Here is a 14,577-nt window from a genome sequence, read left to right on the forward strand (position 1 = left end):
CTCAGTTTTAGGTCAGTTAAAGTAGCATGCGCAACAAGCTAACTTTAGCAAACTTCAGCTGTCATCAGGTCAGTTTCACTATCCAAGGCAGTGTTACGTGTAAGAGGCAGAAACTGTTCTCAGATCTGCAGAAACACCAGGTGCAAGATTAACATGGTGGGGGCTAGCACACCTTCCAGCAACCGAACCATCTTAATGGTAGTTTACTAATAGTTTATTGATTGTTTGTGTCCGTTTTTATGGTGAATCAAAAATACAGTCTATGGGTGAAACATGGCTGATCAATGATGATAGCTGAACAGGCCTTTAATTACGATCATTAATAACGTAACTGTTTGTTAATTACATTTAAAAACTTTCAATTTTTGTTTGTTTGTTTGTTTGTGTTTGTTGTCGCTGTTGTGTATTTTTATTATTGATTAATGAGTATGGTTCACTCTTATATAAATAAAAAGATGCTGGGGGAAAAAAACTTTATTTCAGACTAAAAATAGACAATAAGACATACAAGATAAAATCAATTTTAATTTTGAATGGGTTCTCTTCTCAGTGGGCTGGTATATTTAAATGGCTGTAACATTAGCTGTATTTGCTGCTTGATTGAGTCTGACTCAGGTCATTTTCTAGGTAAGATAGTTAAGTGTTTGAGGTAGAAACCTATTTAAGATATTCCATAACAACTGCAAAAACGTTAAAAAAAAAGTAAGCAGTTCAGTGTGGATGTTTTCGTTTTTTTCTTGAAAGAATGACAGGAAAGAGTTGCATTTGTCTGTTGTGAATGAAGAAGGAAGAAGTCAAGGAATCAAAGCAAAGTCTTTGATAAGTCTGCTTTAATGGTAAGTAATGGCAGCTACACTTCCTCCTCGAACTTAGTGACATTGAACTGTATGAGCCGTTTCAATATTGTCAGAGAACTGGATTGTTTTTAGGTGATGATTGATTATTAAAGGCTGTTGCCATATTGTAATACAATAATGTGAATATATCCTATACATTTTGCATTGACACAATCATTGTATCAGCATAGCAATGGACATTTGTCCATTCAATGAGCTCCAGTTGGGCTAAACTCAAAGCCAAGCTTCCCAGAATCACACTGTAAACTACTTTTGTGAAACCAGACGTTTAGAGGCTGACTTGTGAGACTACACCGTAAATTTACAGTAAAGTTGATGCTGCAATACTGTCAGAGTCCTGAGAATACCATAACAGTGTCACACCTGTCAGATAAATACTCTCTGTAAATACACATGTAGATACACAATGCAACAATTCTCAAGCAGAATTCCATATTTCTATTTTTTGTATTATTTAACTACTATTTTATAATGTAAAACTACCTCTGCAACTCACCACTGCACTTTATCATATTATTTTAGCCTGTACATATTAGTCAAGCCTATTTGTTGTTTCTTTGTATTTATAGCTAAGGTTATTGTTATTATTTTTTTATTTTATTTTTTATTGTAGTTCTTATTCTTATTCCTATTCTGCCTTGTACAAAGAGAGCACAGTTTACTGAAGTCAAATTCCTTGTGTGTTCAAGCATACTTGGCGAATAAAGCTGATTCTGATTCTGATTCTGAATACACCTATTTTGCAAAACTCAGAGTAATTGTACTGATACAGAAAGTAAAATGAGAAACACTACAATAAGAACATGTTTCCACTGTCTTTCTGGGAATGTGATGATGAAATCAGTGCACAAATACTAAAAGGTAAAAAAGCAGGAATGTATGTGTTACTGTAGTGCATTACAGTATAATGTTCACCTTAATAAACTGACTGCAAAAAAAAAAAGTTTCTGGTGGGCCCACAAAAAAAAATAACAGTCACCCGAGTCCTCTTTTGAACACCTGAGAGGTGAATGAGACCGATAAGTCATTACCGTTGGCATTTTGAAGGCCGGTATTTTCCAGGTGAACACAAGAGATTATATTCTTAAAGATTTTACCAAATGTTAAAATTGTTTGTAGTGTTTTTAAAATAGTGTGTTTTGGAACAGCAGTCTGAGTGTAAAGCAGGACATGTTCTTGTAGTATTGCAGGATTGGTTCAGGGGTGTGTCTCAAGTACCACTATTAGTGTACAAACAATTGAGAAAAACTGTAATGGATATTGACTTTTTTAAGTGGGGTAAAAAAAAAAATTCTGCCAGCCACCATCCACAGCATTACATAGTGTTGCTTCCTGTCAGTACTCCTCTGTTCTTCTTAAAACTAGGGGCAAGCCACTGCCATCCACTGTATGTCAAACACTGACTATCAAAAAGTACCTCAGATTGTACCTCAGATTGAACTTCCAAAGAAGATTACTCAGAAAGACTTATTTATATCTTTAGAGACATACTGACATACCATTGAAATGTTGACATGTCATAGGAATATACCAGGAAATATACTGTGGTTCAGCTACTTCACCTAGTTCAGTTAACCTTTGAGTAATCCAGCAGCTGACTTATTTCATTTTGCATCTGTTGAATTCTATCGGATGACGACGCCGCTGCTGATTAGCCAATGACAGCTCCGGAGCATGCAGCTGGAAGCGGGTGAGCTATTGATTGAGGGAGAGCGTTAAACTGCTGTGATTGCTTTATAGTCTTCCTGTCTGAACTTTCGCTAGAGCTACATTCAGTGGCTATTTTAGATGAAGTATTTTTTAAAAGTACACTGGCCACGGTTACATGATGTTTTTAATTCGGAATTAATTATTCAGAATTAAATAATTCGTAATTAAAGTATTCTCCTTCACGTTTACCTGGAAATAGTAATTCCGAATTGAGGTTTACATGGAAAACACGTTTAATTGTCTTTATTAAATTCAGCTTAAAAGGAACCCCGGCTACCAAAACGTATTTCCCTATATGATGAATGTTTGTATCAGCTATATAATAAACGATAATAAAATCTCTCAAAATATCTTAGTTTGTATAAAACTGGAAACAATATTTTCACTCGTAGATCGCCATTGTTTTTTGTGTCGCAATGATGTTTGGGTAGTGACGTCATTTGGTTGCAACAGACTGTTTTCTTCATGTGTGTCAGCTGAAGCATGTGATTCCTGGATGCTCTGTGAAGTGACCGATCCAAACATGGAAATCCAGACTTCAGTGAGGAGCCTGCACCCTCAGAAATAAAGTAAGACACTGTTTCTACTCCAACGACACAGAGTCCACGGGACGAAACAGATCTTTGACGCTAACACGAGCTGTTTGTTGTTTGGGTTAAGTCACCAGAGATGTTCTGATAAAGATTAAAATGAGTAATAAATCTGACACTCCTCTTTATATCAGCACTCCATGACCTGGTCCAAGGTTCAGCTTTATGCATCAATCATGATAAGATTGTACAAAGAACAGCAAAGATAGTGACACCACCAAACCCCCAACAAGAAGATTCTGTAACAAGAGATGAGCAGACAGGGGGGCAGACTCTTCCCGGGGGGTCCAGGCTGTGTGCTCTACCTCCCCCCATCCAGATCCACTGACTCGCTCGCTTCGTCTGACATTTCCTTTACCGTCTTTCTCAGACTCTGTCCACGCACTCCCAGTTCTCCCAGTAGTGAGAGAGCTGATCGTGCCACAAACCCTCTACATGTAACAGACATGTTTTCATCTCAACAGAGAGAAGAGGAGGAGGAGTCCTGGTTCTGAGGAGGGGCAGCTGTCCTGCTGTGCTGTGTGTCATGACGTCCTGAAGGATCCAGTCTCTGCCAGCTGTGGACACAGGTTCTGCAGACAGTGCCTCACCTCATACAGGGACCAGTCTGGTCCATCAGAGGGCCAACCCTGTCCACAGTGTGGAAAAAGATCCAGAACAGGACCTGGACCACAGACAGCGGCTCAGACCAGGACTGAACAAAGTAAGACTGCTGAAACACAAATCTTGACTCTCCTTCTGTTTCGTCTGTGTGTGTTTTGTTGTTCAGCATGAGAATTAAATCTACCTGAACGTGTTTGAAGAGAAGGTTTGAACGTGAAAGCAGAATCTCAAATCCTGTCTTTCAGCAGATCGTGGTCTGCAGAGGGTTTTAGAGGAACATAAGATCAGTCTGAGGAAGAGATGTGAGCATGTGAGTGAAGGAAGTGAGGAAACAGGAAGTAGAACCCTCCTCAACAGGATCTACACTGAGCTCTACATCACAGAGGGACAGAGTGAAGAGGTGAACACAGAACATGAGGTGAGCCAGCTGGAGACCGCCTCCAAGATGGAGACCCTCCAGGACACTCCCATCAAATGCCAGGACATCTTCAGAGCCTTACCCGGTCAACAGGAACCCATCAGAGTGGTTCTGACAGTCGGCATCGCTGGTGTTGGAAAAACCTTCTCAGTGCAGAAGTTCACTTTGGACTGGGCAGAGGGCTTGGAGAACCAAGACCTCAGTCTGCTGGTTCTGCTCTCATTCAGGGAGCTGAACCTGATCAGAGATGAGAGGTACAGTCTCCTCCAACTTCTCCATGATTTCCATCCAAATTTACAGAAGGTCCCAGCAGAGACGCTGGCTGTCTGTAAACTGGTGTTCATCTTTGACGGCCTGGACGAAAGCAGACTGTCTCTGGATTTCAACAACACTCAGGTTGTGTCTGACGTCACACAGGAGTCGTCTGTAGACCTGCTGTTAACAAACCTCATCCAGGGGAATCTGCTCCCCTCAGCTCTGGTCTGGATCACTTCTCGACCAGCAGCAGCCAATCAGATCCCTCCTTCACGCGTTGACAGGGTCACAGAAGTCCGAGGCTTCACTGACGCCCAGAAGGAGGAGTACTTCAGGAGGAGGTTCAGGGATGAAGATCTGTCCAGCAGACTCACCTCATACATCAAGACCTCCAGGAGCCTCCACATCATGTGTCAGATCCCGGTCTTCTGCTGGATCACTGCTACAGTTCTGGAGCACATGATGAGCACAGAGCAGAGAGGAGAGCTGCCCAAGACCCTGACTGACATGTACTCACACTTCCTGCTAGTCCAGACCAAGAGGAAGAGGAAGAAGTACGCTGAGGGTCATGAGACGAGTCCTCAGGAGCTGATGGAGGCTGACGGGGAAGTTCTCCTGAAGCTGGGCAGGCTGGCGTTTGAACATCTGGAGGAAGGAAACATCATGTTCTACCAAGAAGACCTGGAGCGCTGTGGTCTGGATGTCACAGAGGCCTCGGTGCACTCAGGACTTTGTACAGAGATCTTCAAAAGAGAGTATGTGATCTTCCAGAAAACAGTCTACTGCTTTGTTCATCTGAGCGTTCAGGAGTTTCTAGCTGCAGTCTACATGATCCACTGTTTCACAACCAGGAACACAGCAGCACTGAAGGAACAAGACAGGATCACAAAGGTACTGGTGGATTTTATGGGGGCAAACCATGTAGATTTGACCGTGGATGACCTCCTACATACAGTGATGCTGAAATCCCTGAGAAGTAAAAACGGTCACCTGGACCTGTTTGTCCGCTTCCTTCATGGACTCTCTCTGGAGTCCAACCGGAGACTCTTAGGAGGTCTTCTGGGTCAGATAGATAACAGTCCAGAGATGATCGAAAGGATCATTGAAAACCTGAAGGAGAACCAAACCAGAACCTCTCCTGACAGAAGCATCAACATCTTCCACTGTCTGACGGAGATGAACGACCTCTCAGTCCATCAGGAGATCCAAGAGTTCCTGAAGTCAGGGAACAGATCAGAGAAACTCTCTGAGATCCAGTGCTCTGCTCTGGCCAACATGCTGCAGATGTCAGAGAGGGTTCTGGATGAGTTGAACCTGATGAAGTACAACACATCAGGGCAGGGACGAAAGAGACTGATTCCAGCTGTGAGAAACTGCAGGAGGGCGAGGTAAGTGCAGATTTGATGAGCTTTGTAAATCGACATGATGTGGGAGATTGATTGTTATCATAAAGATAAAATGAAGATCTTTAACAGTCATGTGTGATCTTTGAATCTGATATTTTGATTTATGTGTCCAAACAGTCTTGGTGGCTGTGGACTCTCAGAGACTCATTTCAGAGTTGTGGCCTCAGCTCTGAAGTCCAACCCCTCCCACCTAAGAGAGCTGAACCTGAGCTTCAATAAGCTGCAGGACTCAGGAGTGAAGATTCTGTCTGCTGGACTGAAGAGTCCAAACTGCAGACTGGAGACTCTGAGGTCAGATCAATGACTGTAGCTTACACGTGTAAATAACACATTTTGTGAAAACTGCATTTTTAAATTATTCCAACATGTGTATCTCTAATAAGTGTGTGTCTTTATTTCTGAAGAAATTTCTTTTTTTTTTGTCAATTGTCTGTTTTTTTTGTCTGCAAAATTCTCGCCTAGCGCCCCCTACAGGCCGGGAGAACCTCCTCTGAGTGGTCTGGATTTGCCGCTTGTGTTTTCCGGTTTTGTGTGTTCTTAGATGTGCATCGTTTGTGTAATTTCAGCACGCTTGCTGTTTATACAGATGTTTTGTCTTTTAGCAGCATGTTCTCTTTATTCTGTGCTACATTTGTTCCACAATCAGATTGAGGAGCTGCGGTTTGACAGAGATCAGCTTTGCTTCTCTGGCCTCTGCTCTGAAGTCCAACCCCTCCCATCTGAGAGAGCTGTGGCTGAATGAGAACATCCTGCAGGATTCAGGAGTGCTGCAGCTGTGTGGTTTCCTGGAGAGTCCAAACTGCAGACTGGAGACTCTGTGGTTAGAACACCCTCTTTCTTTTAAAGAAACCCCAACCTAAAAATGAGCTGAGCACTATGAAACCAGCTAGTGTTAGCTACAGCTCTGCTCCGAACCCCAACGCCCCCTTACTTTAGTGTACATGGTCTGATGGTCTGGCTAGTGAGTTGAAATGTGCAGCACACGGTAGACAGGAAACAGATATAGGTGAGATTAGATTGTAAGACAAGGCCCCTCTACACTACACAAGAATCTGCTGTTATAATCAAAAGCAGTTCACGAGCCTCTCGTTACTTTAAACAGACAAATCAGGTGATTGTTCAATACCCCAAAATAATGAACAGTGGGAAAAGGGACCCATACTGTTTATTGTTACTTAACTTACTTAATGTATTCTGTTTTCAGGTTGTGGCTCTGCTGTCTGTCAAAGATCAGCTGTGCTTCTCTGGCCTCAGCTCTGAAGTCCAACCCCTCCCATCTGAGAGAGCTGGACCTGAGGCACAACAACCTGCAGGATTCAGATGTAAAACTTCTGTCCGATCTTAAGGAGAGTTCAAACTGCAATCTGAAGACTCTCAGGTCAGTATCTCAGTTTTGTATTTGTATTATTGTTTTTTAAACTTAACCCTCTACATATAAGATCATGAACGTATTTTTAACATCTTGGTTTTCTGTAGAAGAAACCTAATTTTGTTTGTTTACAATCACAAACATTTGAAGTGAGGAACAGTCCTTCTGAGACACTGACCCCTCCTTACTGTCAGGGTCAGGGCTGGGGGGGGGGGGGGGGGGGGGGGGGGGGGGGGCAGTAACTTCCACTACAGAGTCATGTCTGTTTTTAATGCAGTGACTTCCACTACAGAGTCATGTCTGTTTTTAATGCAGTGACTTCCACTACAGAGTCATGTCTGTTTTTAATAAGCTGATGATTTCTGTTCTCTTCTCGCATTAGATGGCGTTTGTGATCTCGGTCATAGCAATGTTTGTGCAGAGAGGATCGGTCGTGTCCTGGTGATCCAGAGAGGATGAAGCAGCAGGATCTTAAACATTATAAGTGAAAGTACATTTTAATGGGTGGAGATAACCCTCTTAGTTTCGCGGGTAAGCTTCCTCTGTTTGTCCCAGTTTGGTCACCCCAGTCCCCAAAAAGTCTGGCTCCGCCCTTGGATTTGGCACACAGCTAAGACATGTGTTTTTAAAGATGTGCTCAATAAAGTAAAGATTTTTAAAATGGCTGGTAGATTTATTTTTCCATCTTTAATCAAAGTTTAATTACAGTTTTAAATTTAACTTGATTTTTTATTTATTTTCTCATTGTGCTTTAGGTGCTTGTTCAATTTTCACTGTTGTCAGTACTCTCCAGTGTGTGTGTGTGTGTGTGTGTGTGTGTGTGTGTGTGTGTGCATATATGTGTCCGTGCGTGCGGCAAGGAAGGAGGGAAGAAGGAGGGAAAAGAATAAAAGAAAAGAGAGCTGATTGAGGGAGTGCTTTTAATTTTCATGTGGGGACTGAACCATAGCCGAGAGAGAGGGAGAGAGAGAGAGAGAGAGAGAGAGAGAGAGAGAGAGAGAGAGAGAGAGAGAGAGAGAGAGAGAGAGAGAGAGAGAGAGGTACAGTAGCATGTAAATATAAGAGAGAGAGAGAGGTACAGTAGCATGTAAATATAAGAGAGGGGGAGTCTCTGAGAGGAGGGACGCTGAAGGAGCCGCCTCTGTTTTCTCCTGTGAGGCACACACACACACACGCACACACACACACACACACACACACACACACACACACACACACACACACACACACACACACACACACTGGAGAGTACTAACAACAGTGAAAATTGAACAAGAGGTTCCTCACAGTATGCTTTGATGAGAAACATGTTCTACCACTTCAAAGACAAGAAGAGGTTCAAATACACATTTCACTCAGTTTATCTATAATATATACGACTCTGTAGATCCAACACTGTGAGCCGACAATGATAGGGTTATATAAAAATGTAAGGCATACTCTCAATCACTCATAAATATTATTTTTATTCATTAAAGGGAAAATAAAACAGACTGAAGCCGACCGAAGAATCTGAGTTACAGCAGCAGATGTTTAAACTCATATTGAGGCTGTGCTGAATGGTAATGTGGTCCGACCAGGCTGCTTCAATCGGCCCCGCTCATGCAAACATAGAAACCTCTGCTGGTGTGTTTCAATGTCTGTTGTCGACCTTTCTTGTATCCTCGGCGCTCTCAGAGATCCAGATGTTTCTCCTCCAGCAGCCTGGGGCAGAACAGGGGGGGGGGGCGGAGGAGCCAGGGAGTGTAAATGCTGCAAACATGCCTTGAAGCAGGAGTGCTAAATGAGCACAATAAATACCAATGATGATGTGAGCGGGAGCTGCAGATGGGATGCTGTCACTAACACATCTGCATATTGCTCACTCAATCATTGATAACGTTGATGTTTGATGGACAATGTGCAGAGAGATCAGGAGGCCTCTGGGGGAGATGTGGCAGTGAAGGGTTCAGACTCTTTCATGATTCAGGGTCAGAAGCCTTTTGTGATTTAAAGAGATTGACAGAGCTATTATTACAGATTACACCGAGGGAAAGTCAGTTAGGAGTGTTAAACTACTTTGAAATTATAATTATCAGTATTTTCTAATCTTAGCAATCTTCAATCTAATCTGTATTTTCTAGTTTAACTTCTGAAAATCGATGAAAGCCACTAAAAGAGCTGCGTTCAGTGAGGTAGGGGACTCTGGATGGTGAGTGATGAAGACTGCAGCTGCTGGTATCCTCCTAAAATACTGTTATTATAAAGTCCCAGTCCTGACAGAAGGAGCTCGGTGGGTTCATGTTCTCACAGTGTACACATCTGCATCACCAGGTAACTTGAGATATATTTGCTCCCTTGTTTGCACAGAAGTTTCTCCTCTCTCCGTCAGTCCGCTGAGTCTCGTTCTTCTGATGTAAACTTCGGTTCTTAAAGGCGTCCTCTTGTGTCATCGTCCCCGTTGAAATCACTTATTGTCTAATTTACTTGAACTGTAGTCTTGTTCAAATCTTGCAGACACAAATGGCTGATCAGTGTGTGTAGCATCAGAGAACAGTACAACAACAAATGAGCTTTCTGACGGCAAACTGAAGCTGAAGATGTTTTTGCAAAGAGAGTGTACACCTACACAGATGTTAGTTTCTTAAAATGACCTAAATGACTTTGAAAAATGGACCCAAATATCAGCAGTTGATGGCTTTGCCTCCGTGCCGAGTCTCAGGATGATTTGCGGGTCAAATTGATCCATTTTAAAATTCTGGTGTAAATGTATCAACATTACTTTCAAAAAAAACAAAATGTAAAATTAAATAAACAAAAATGTATGTCATGTAAAACTACAGTATTTATATTTAGGTCTTTCCAATGTACTTTAAAAAAGTGAAGGTAAATAAAAAATGAATTTTCATGAAAACGAGTGATATCTCCTCTTTGAACCATGATCTGTGAGGATTAAAGAACACCATTGCACTAGATATGATTTAAATGGTTACTAATGGAGTTAATAATGAGATTAAAAAATGTTTATTGGGATTTTTTGGGTTCTGACATTTTTGGGTAATTAATTATGCCCGGGATTGATCAAGTTGACCCGGGAACACTATTGTTGTCCCTAAAGGCTGATTTATACCTCTGCGTCTCCCCTACGCAGCAGGGGCTGACGCGGACATGAGCACCACATACTTATGCGTCAGTGTGTCCGTGTCGCGCAGCAATTCACCGCCGAAACACTAGAGGGCAGTGCGGTCTCTCTGATAGCCGGCCGCCTGCTTCAGGTCCCGCTACGATCTCTGTTTACTTTTCCACAGAGATTCAGAGTGTGTTATGTTAATCTACAGCTGATTCATGTTGCTGTTTATCATACAGACATGATTACATGAAGAATAGAGAGGAGGAGATGAAATACACGGCCGATGTGCGGCCGATTTCCGGGATCCCGGAAGTGTTGTAAATGCGGGAAAGACAAAGGCTGTTTCCGAAATCGCCTACTATACTAGCAGTACGTACTGATATGTCCAAAATTCAGTATGTAGTAAGTAGTATGTGAACAAGAGCAAAATCTGCAGTATGCCAAAACTCCCCGGATGTCTACTGACACGGGAAAATATCTCAGTATGCATCGGACCAGTCTACCTCGCGTACTGTTTCCCATAATGCACAGCACTCGTTCTGCTTTTTCTTTTTCCTTATTTTTTGACGGGAGGAAATCCGTTTTTGGGTGCTGTGAAAGTTATCAAATTACATATAAACCACTTCCTAACTTTTTAAATCATAAATGGATGCTAAATAAGCTTTTTATTTATCGGCTTCACCGTTGTTTACTTCCGCTTTCCGAAACCGGAAATCCAGCGAAGTCTGGCTCAGCATGCTGCATGACAGATCAAACAGAACAGTCATACTACATACTAAATTCAAACGCAGTATGTAGTAGGCAATACCTACTGCCTACTACATTAGTAAGTAGTATGTTGCAGGCCGTTTTGGAAACAGCCAAAGACGCCGAGCGGACCAATCACAGGGCTTGAGGTCCGTGTCGGCTCTACGGGGAGTTACATTTTGGAGGAGGTGCACGTCAGCTACGTGCGTAGGCCTCGGCGTAGGTACGGGAGCTACGCGGACCCCCGGCGTAGGGTACGCCGTTGATTCAACGCAGAAGTATAAATCAGCCTTAAGAAAACGAACATAACAGGAGGGTTAAGAAAGTTGCTGAGCTAACATGCATCCCATGTGGACAAGATACTAACTGCAGACAGGTTTGAAATCACAATATAAATGTCTAACAAAGGTTGAATAGTATTTTATTTTAACGTCAATCATTAAACCATAATTTTTGTTTGAGAACGAACAACTTTTTTGTCTTTTATTAGCAGGATTGAAAGGCGAGCAGCGTACGACATGATACTGAGCAATTCAGCCTTTTGACCAGAGCAGGAGCTAACACCAAGAATACTTCAGATCCATCCATGTCTGGACAGAAGACCAGAATGATGATATCAGTGGACACGACCACATTAAGTGAAATTATGTGCCTACTTGTTTTTGACATTTGCGACATGTTGCAGTGAGTCAATCACAAGCGTGCCGGATACGGCCCTGGTGGTGAAGCTTTCAGCAGTGTGACTGCCCCCTGGTGGCTGGCTGCAGTATAGGTAAAAAAATCTGTCTCCCCCATTCATTTGAATGGGGGAGCAGTTAAACTTTAAAAAATAAATACACGTCGTACGAATGTTTCTCACATCCGTATGCTGTGGTGATATGTAGTTAGTATCTGAGTGTTTTGTGTTCAAGGCCTCTTTTTTCTGAAAAGTTTCTTTTTCGTTAGTTATTAGAGTTTAAAAAACAGGGTTTTACTTCCTGTTTCCTTTGATTCACAGCCGCCGTAGAACGAAATTTCAAAGGGCACACAGCATCTTGTGACGTTACGCTGTAGGGCGGAGCTTGTTACAAAGGCTTCACAGGCTCTGGCTGCACAATGGCTGCGCCCAGGAGAGGGATTTTTTGGCTTCAGAACTGTACAACGGGAAGAGGCGGAGCAACGCTGTCCATTTTTATTTACAGTCTATGGTCAATATTTACTCCTTTTTTCAGGAGTCACATGTAGTCCATTAATTATCTTATATCGTGTTTCGTGGGAGTTGTATGATTGAGTAATTGTTTTGGCACTGTGAAAAACTTTGCACACAAACAGCATTTTAAATTCAGTTCCTTTGCAGGTCATTTTGGAAAGCCAGTTCTGCAACTTTAAGCAAAGGTTGAAGCTCTTTACTTGTGATATGGTTTGTTAAATCTACACTACCTGTTATGGATTGTAACCAGGACTGGACCCAAAATCAGAACTCGGGCAAAGATCGATTGTGAATATACAAGTCTTTTATTTGGAGTCAGGCACGTGACAATGGCAGGAGTGACGTCCACCCTGTGGTAATGGCGCCGTGGGTAAAGAGCGGAGCAGTCCCTCTCTCCAGCGTACTCTCACAGAGGGAAACAGGAGCTCAGACAAAGGCAGGCAGGTTCAGCAGCAGACAGGGAAGCAATCAACACGAGAGCAGGAAGCATGCACAGCAATCTCACTGAAACTGAAGTACGATCTGGCGATGAGAAGGAGGAAATCCAGAGGCTTTACAGTAGAGGGTTGATTAGTGAATGGGCTTCACCTGGTGCTGCCTGTTGATTGAAAACCCCGCCCACATTCACCCACAAGAAACAAACAAGGGGAAGAGACATAGGAGAAGGAGTAACAGACAGGGAAATGACAAAACACACACACAAAGAGGGAGAGGGGAGGGCTGCCATGATGAGGATCATGTCAAAAAGTTTGGAAACACCTTCTCATTCAAGGGTTTGTATTTATTGTAATGATTGTAAACACTGTAGATTAATACTGAAGACATCAACACTATGAAAGAACATATATGGAATTATTGAATGAACCAAAAAGTGTTAAACAAAGCAGAATCTGTTTTATATTTTAGATTCTGTAAAGTAGCCCCCTTTTTCCTTCATGACAGCTTTGCACACTCTTGGTATTCTCTCAGTCTGCTTCATGAAGTGGTCTCCTGGAATGGTTTCTAATGAACATGAGCCTTGTCAAGAGTTCATTTGTAGAATGACTTGCCTTCTTAATGTGTTTGAGACCATCAGTTGTGTTGTTCAGAGGTAGGGTTAGTACACAATGGATAGCCCTATTTGACTACTGTTGTAATCCAGATTATGGTAAAACCAGATTATTTCATAGTTTTGATGTCTTCAGTGTTAATCTACAATGTTGGAAATAATTAAGATAAATAAAAACCATTGAATGAGAAGGTGTGTCCAAACTTTAGACTGGTAGTGTATAATAAAACTAAATGTACACCTTGTAGTGTATTTAAATTAAAATTGAACCTTTTGTCCTTTATCAAAAGATGTGACTGAGTGTTAGAATAATCTTTTAATGTTCACATTCTCTCTAAAGGCTTCCCTCTGAGAATATACTAGAACAATTTAAATAGAAAACATTTATCCTCCATGTTTGAGTGGAATCATCACATCACCTACTTTCCAAATAATTAATAAAAAAGGTGAAATTAATTACAATTACTCTATCTGTCTGCATTTTTCTCATCCATCTGTCATCAATGCATGAAGGAGATTGATTTTTAAAGCAGTCTAACTATTCTTCTTCTGCATGTGTCTGCACAGAGATGACACTAGATGGAGCTGCTCTATAAGGATACTGAGTCTGTCTCTAATCTGCAACAAGATTCAGATGAAGAATAATAATAACTCCTGAATCATGCAGCAGAAGAGAGATGATAGGAAGTGTAACTAATAAATGTGCATTCATGTTGGCAGGAGGGGAATCTGTGACACACAGCTCCACTGAAGGTTTTATGTTTGGTATCCTGCCAGCTCATCGTGTCAATAGAGGCTTGTTCAGTCTGAGGGTAAATCAGTATGTGATGCTGATAGCTCGATTACATCCCCGGTTTCTCCCGTCCCCCCCAGACCACTGATGGACAAGTGCCAGCTCTCACTAACAGAGCAGACGCTGACAGTGTGTCTCACTCTGAGACAGAGATCTGACCTTATCACCGCACTGGTGAGGGGAGAGCCACACTGATGGTGTTTATTAAGAACAAGAGAATTTAAAGTCTTGTAATTGAGTCAAACATATTATAGCACATAAATAGTATTTTTTAAACCTAGAAACTGAACCTAAAATCAGGAGAGATGTATCGTGTCACAAATACTTATTTGGGCAAGACAAATGAGTGCTTTTTGTTTGATGCAGACATTTCACTTACTTCACTTTCACATGACTTTTTCTGTTTTCTTCAGCTGATCGTCCAAGTTCAGCTTTCAGCAGAGCTGGCATGGTCTCAGGACCAGCACACAAGCCCAGACCAAG

General features: G+C 42.0%; 1 protein-coding gene across 2 annotated transcripts; it reads left to right on the plus strand.

The window, feature by feature from the left end:
- Positions 1-3,619: 3,619 nt before the first annotated feature.
- Positions 3,620-7,848, plus strand: LOC117816631 (NLR family CARD domain-containing protein 3-like). 2 transcript variants are annotated; one of them, XM_034688988.1, is made up of 6 exons: positions 3,620-3,860; positions 4,006-5,821; positions 5,957-6,130; positions 6,486-6,659; positions 7,044-7,217; positions 7,591-7,848. In XM_034688988.1, exons 2-6 carry the CDS (start codon positions 4,206-4,208, stop codon positions 7,601-7,603), a joined length of 2,151 nt encoding a protein of 716 aa, XP_034544879.1. In that variant the 5' UTR covers positions 3,620-3,860; positions 4,006-4,205; the 3' UTR covers positions 7,604-7,848. The 2 variants fall into 2 exon arrangements, with proteins under 2 accessions (XP_034544879.1, XP_034544880.1); XM_034688989.1 differs by having other exon boundaries at positions 4,009-5,821.
- Positions 7,849-14,577: the final 6,729 nt, after the last annotated feature.

This window comes from Notolabrus celidotus, chromosome 7 (genome assembly GCF_009762535.1).
Source record: "Notolabrus celidotus isolate fNotCel1 chromosome 7, fNotCel1.pri, whole genome shotgun sequence".
In the NCBI taxonomy this organism is placed as follows: domain Eukaryota; kingdom Metazoa; phylum Chordata; class Actinopteri; order Labriformes; family Labridae; genus Notolabrus; species Notolabrus celidotus.

Coding starts and splice junctions, on each gene's coding strand:
- LOC117816631 (XM_034688988.1), top strand. CDS start 4,206: ATGGAGACCCTCCAGGACACTCCCATCAAATGCCAGGACATCTTCAGA. Junction 5,822..5,956: donor AGAAACTGCAGGAGGGCGAG/GTAAGTGCAGAT, acceptor GTGTCCAAACAG/TCTTGGTGGCTGTGGACTCT. Junction 6,660..7,043: donor TGCAGACTGGAGACTCTGTG/GTTAGAACACCC, acceptor TTCTGTTTTCAG/GTTGTGGCTCTGCTGTCTGT.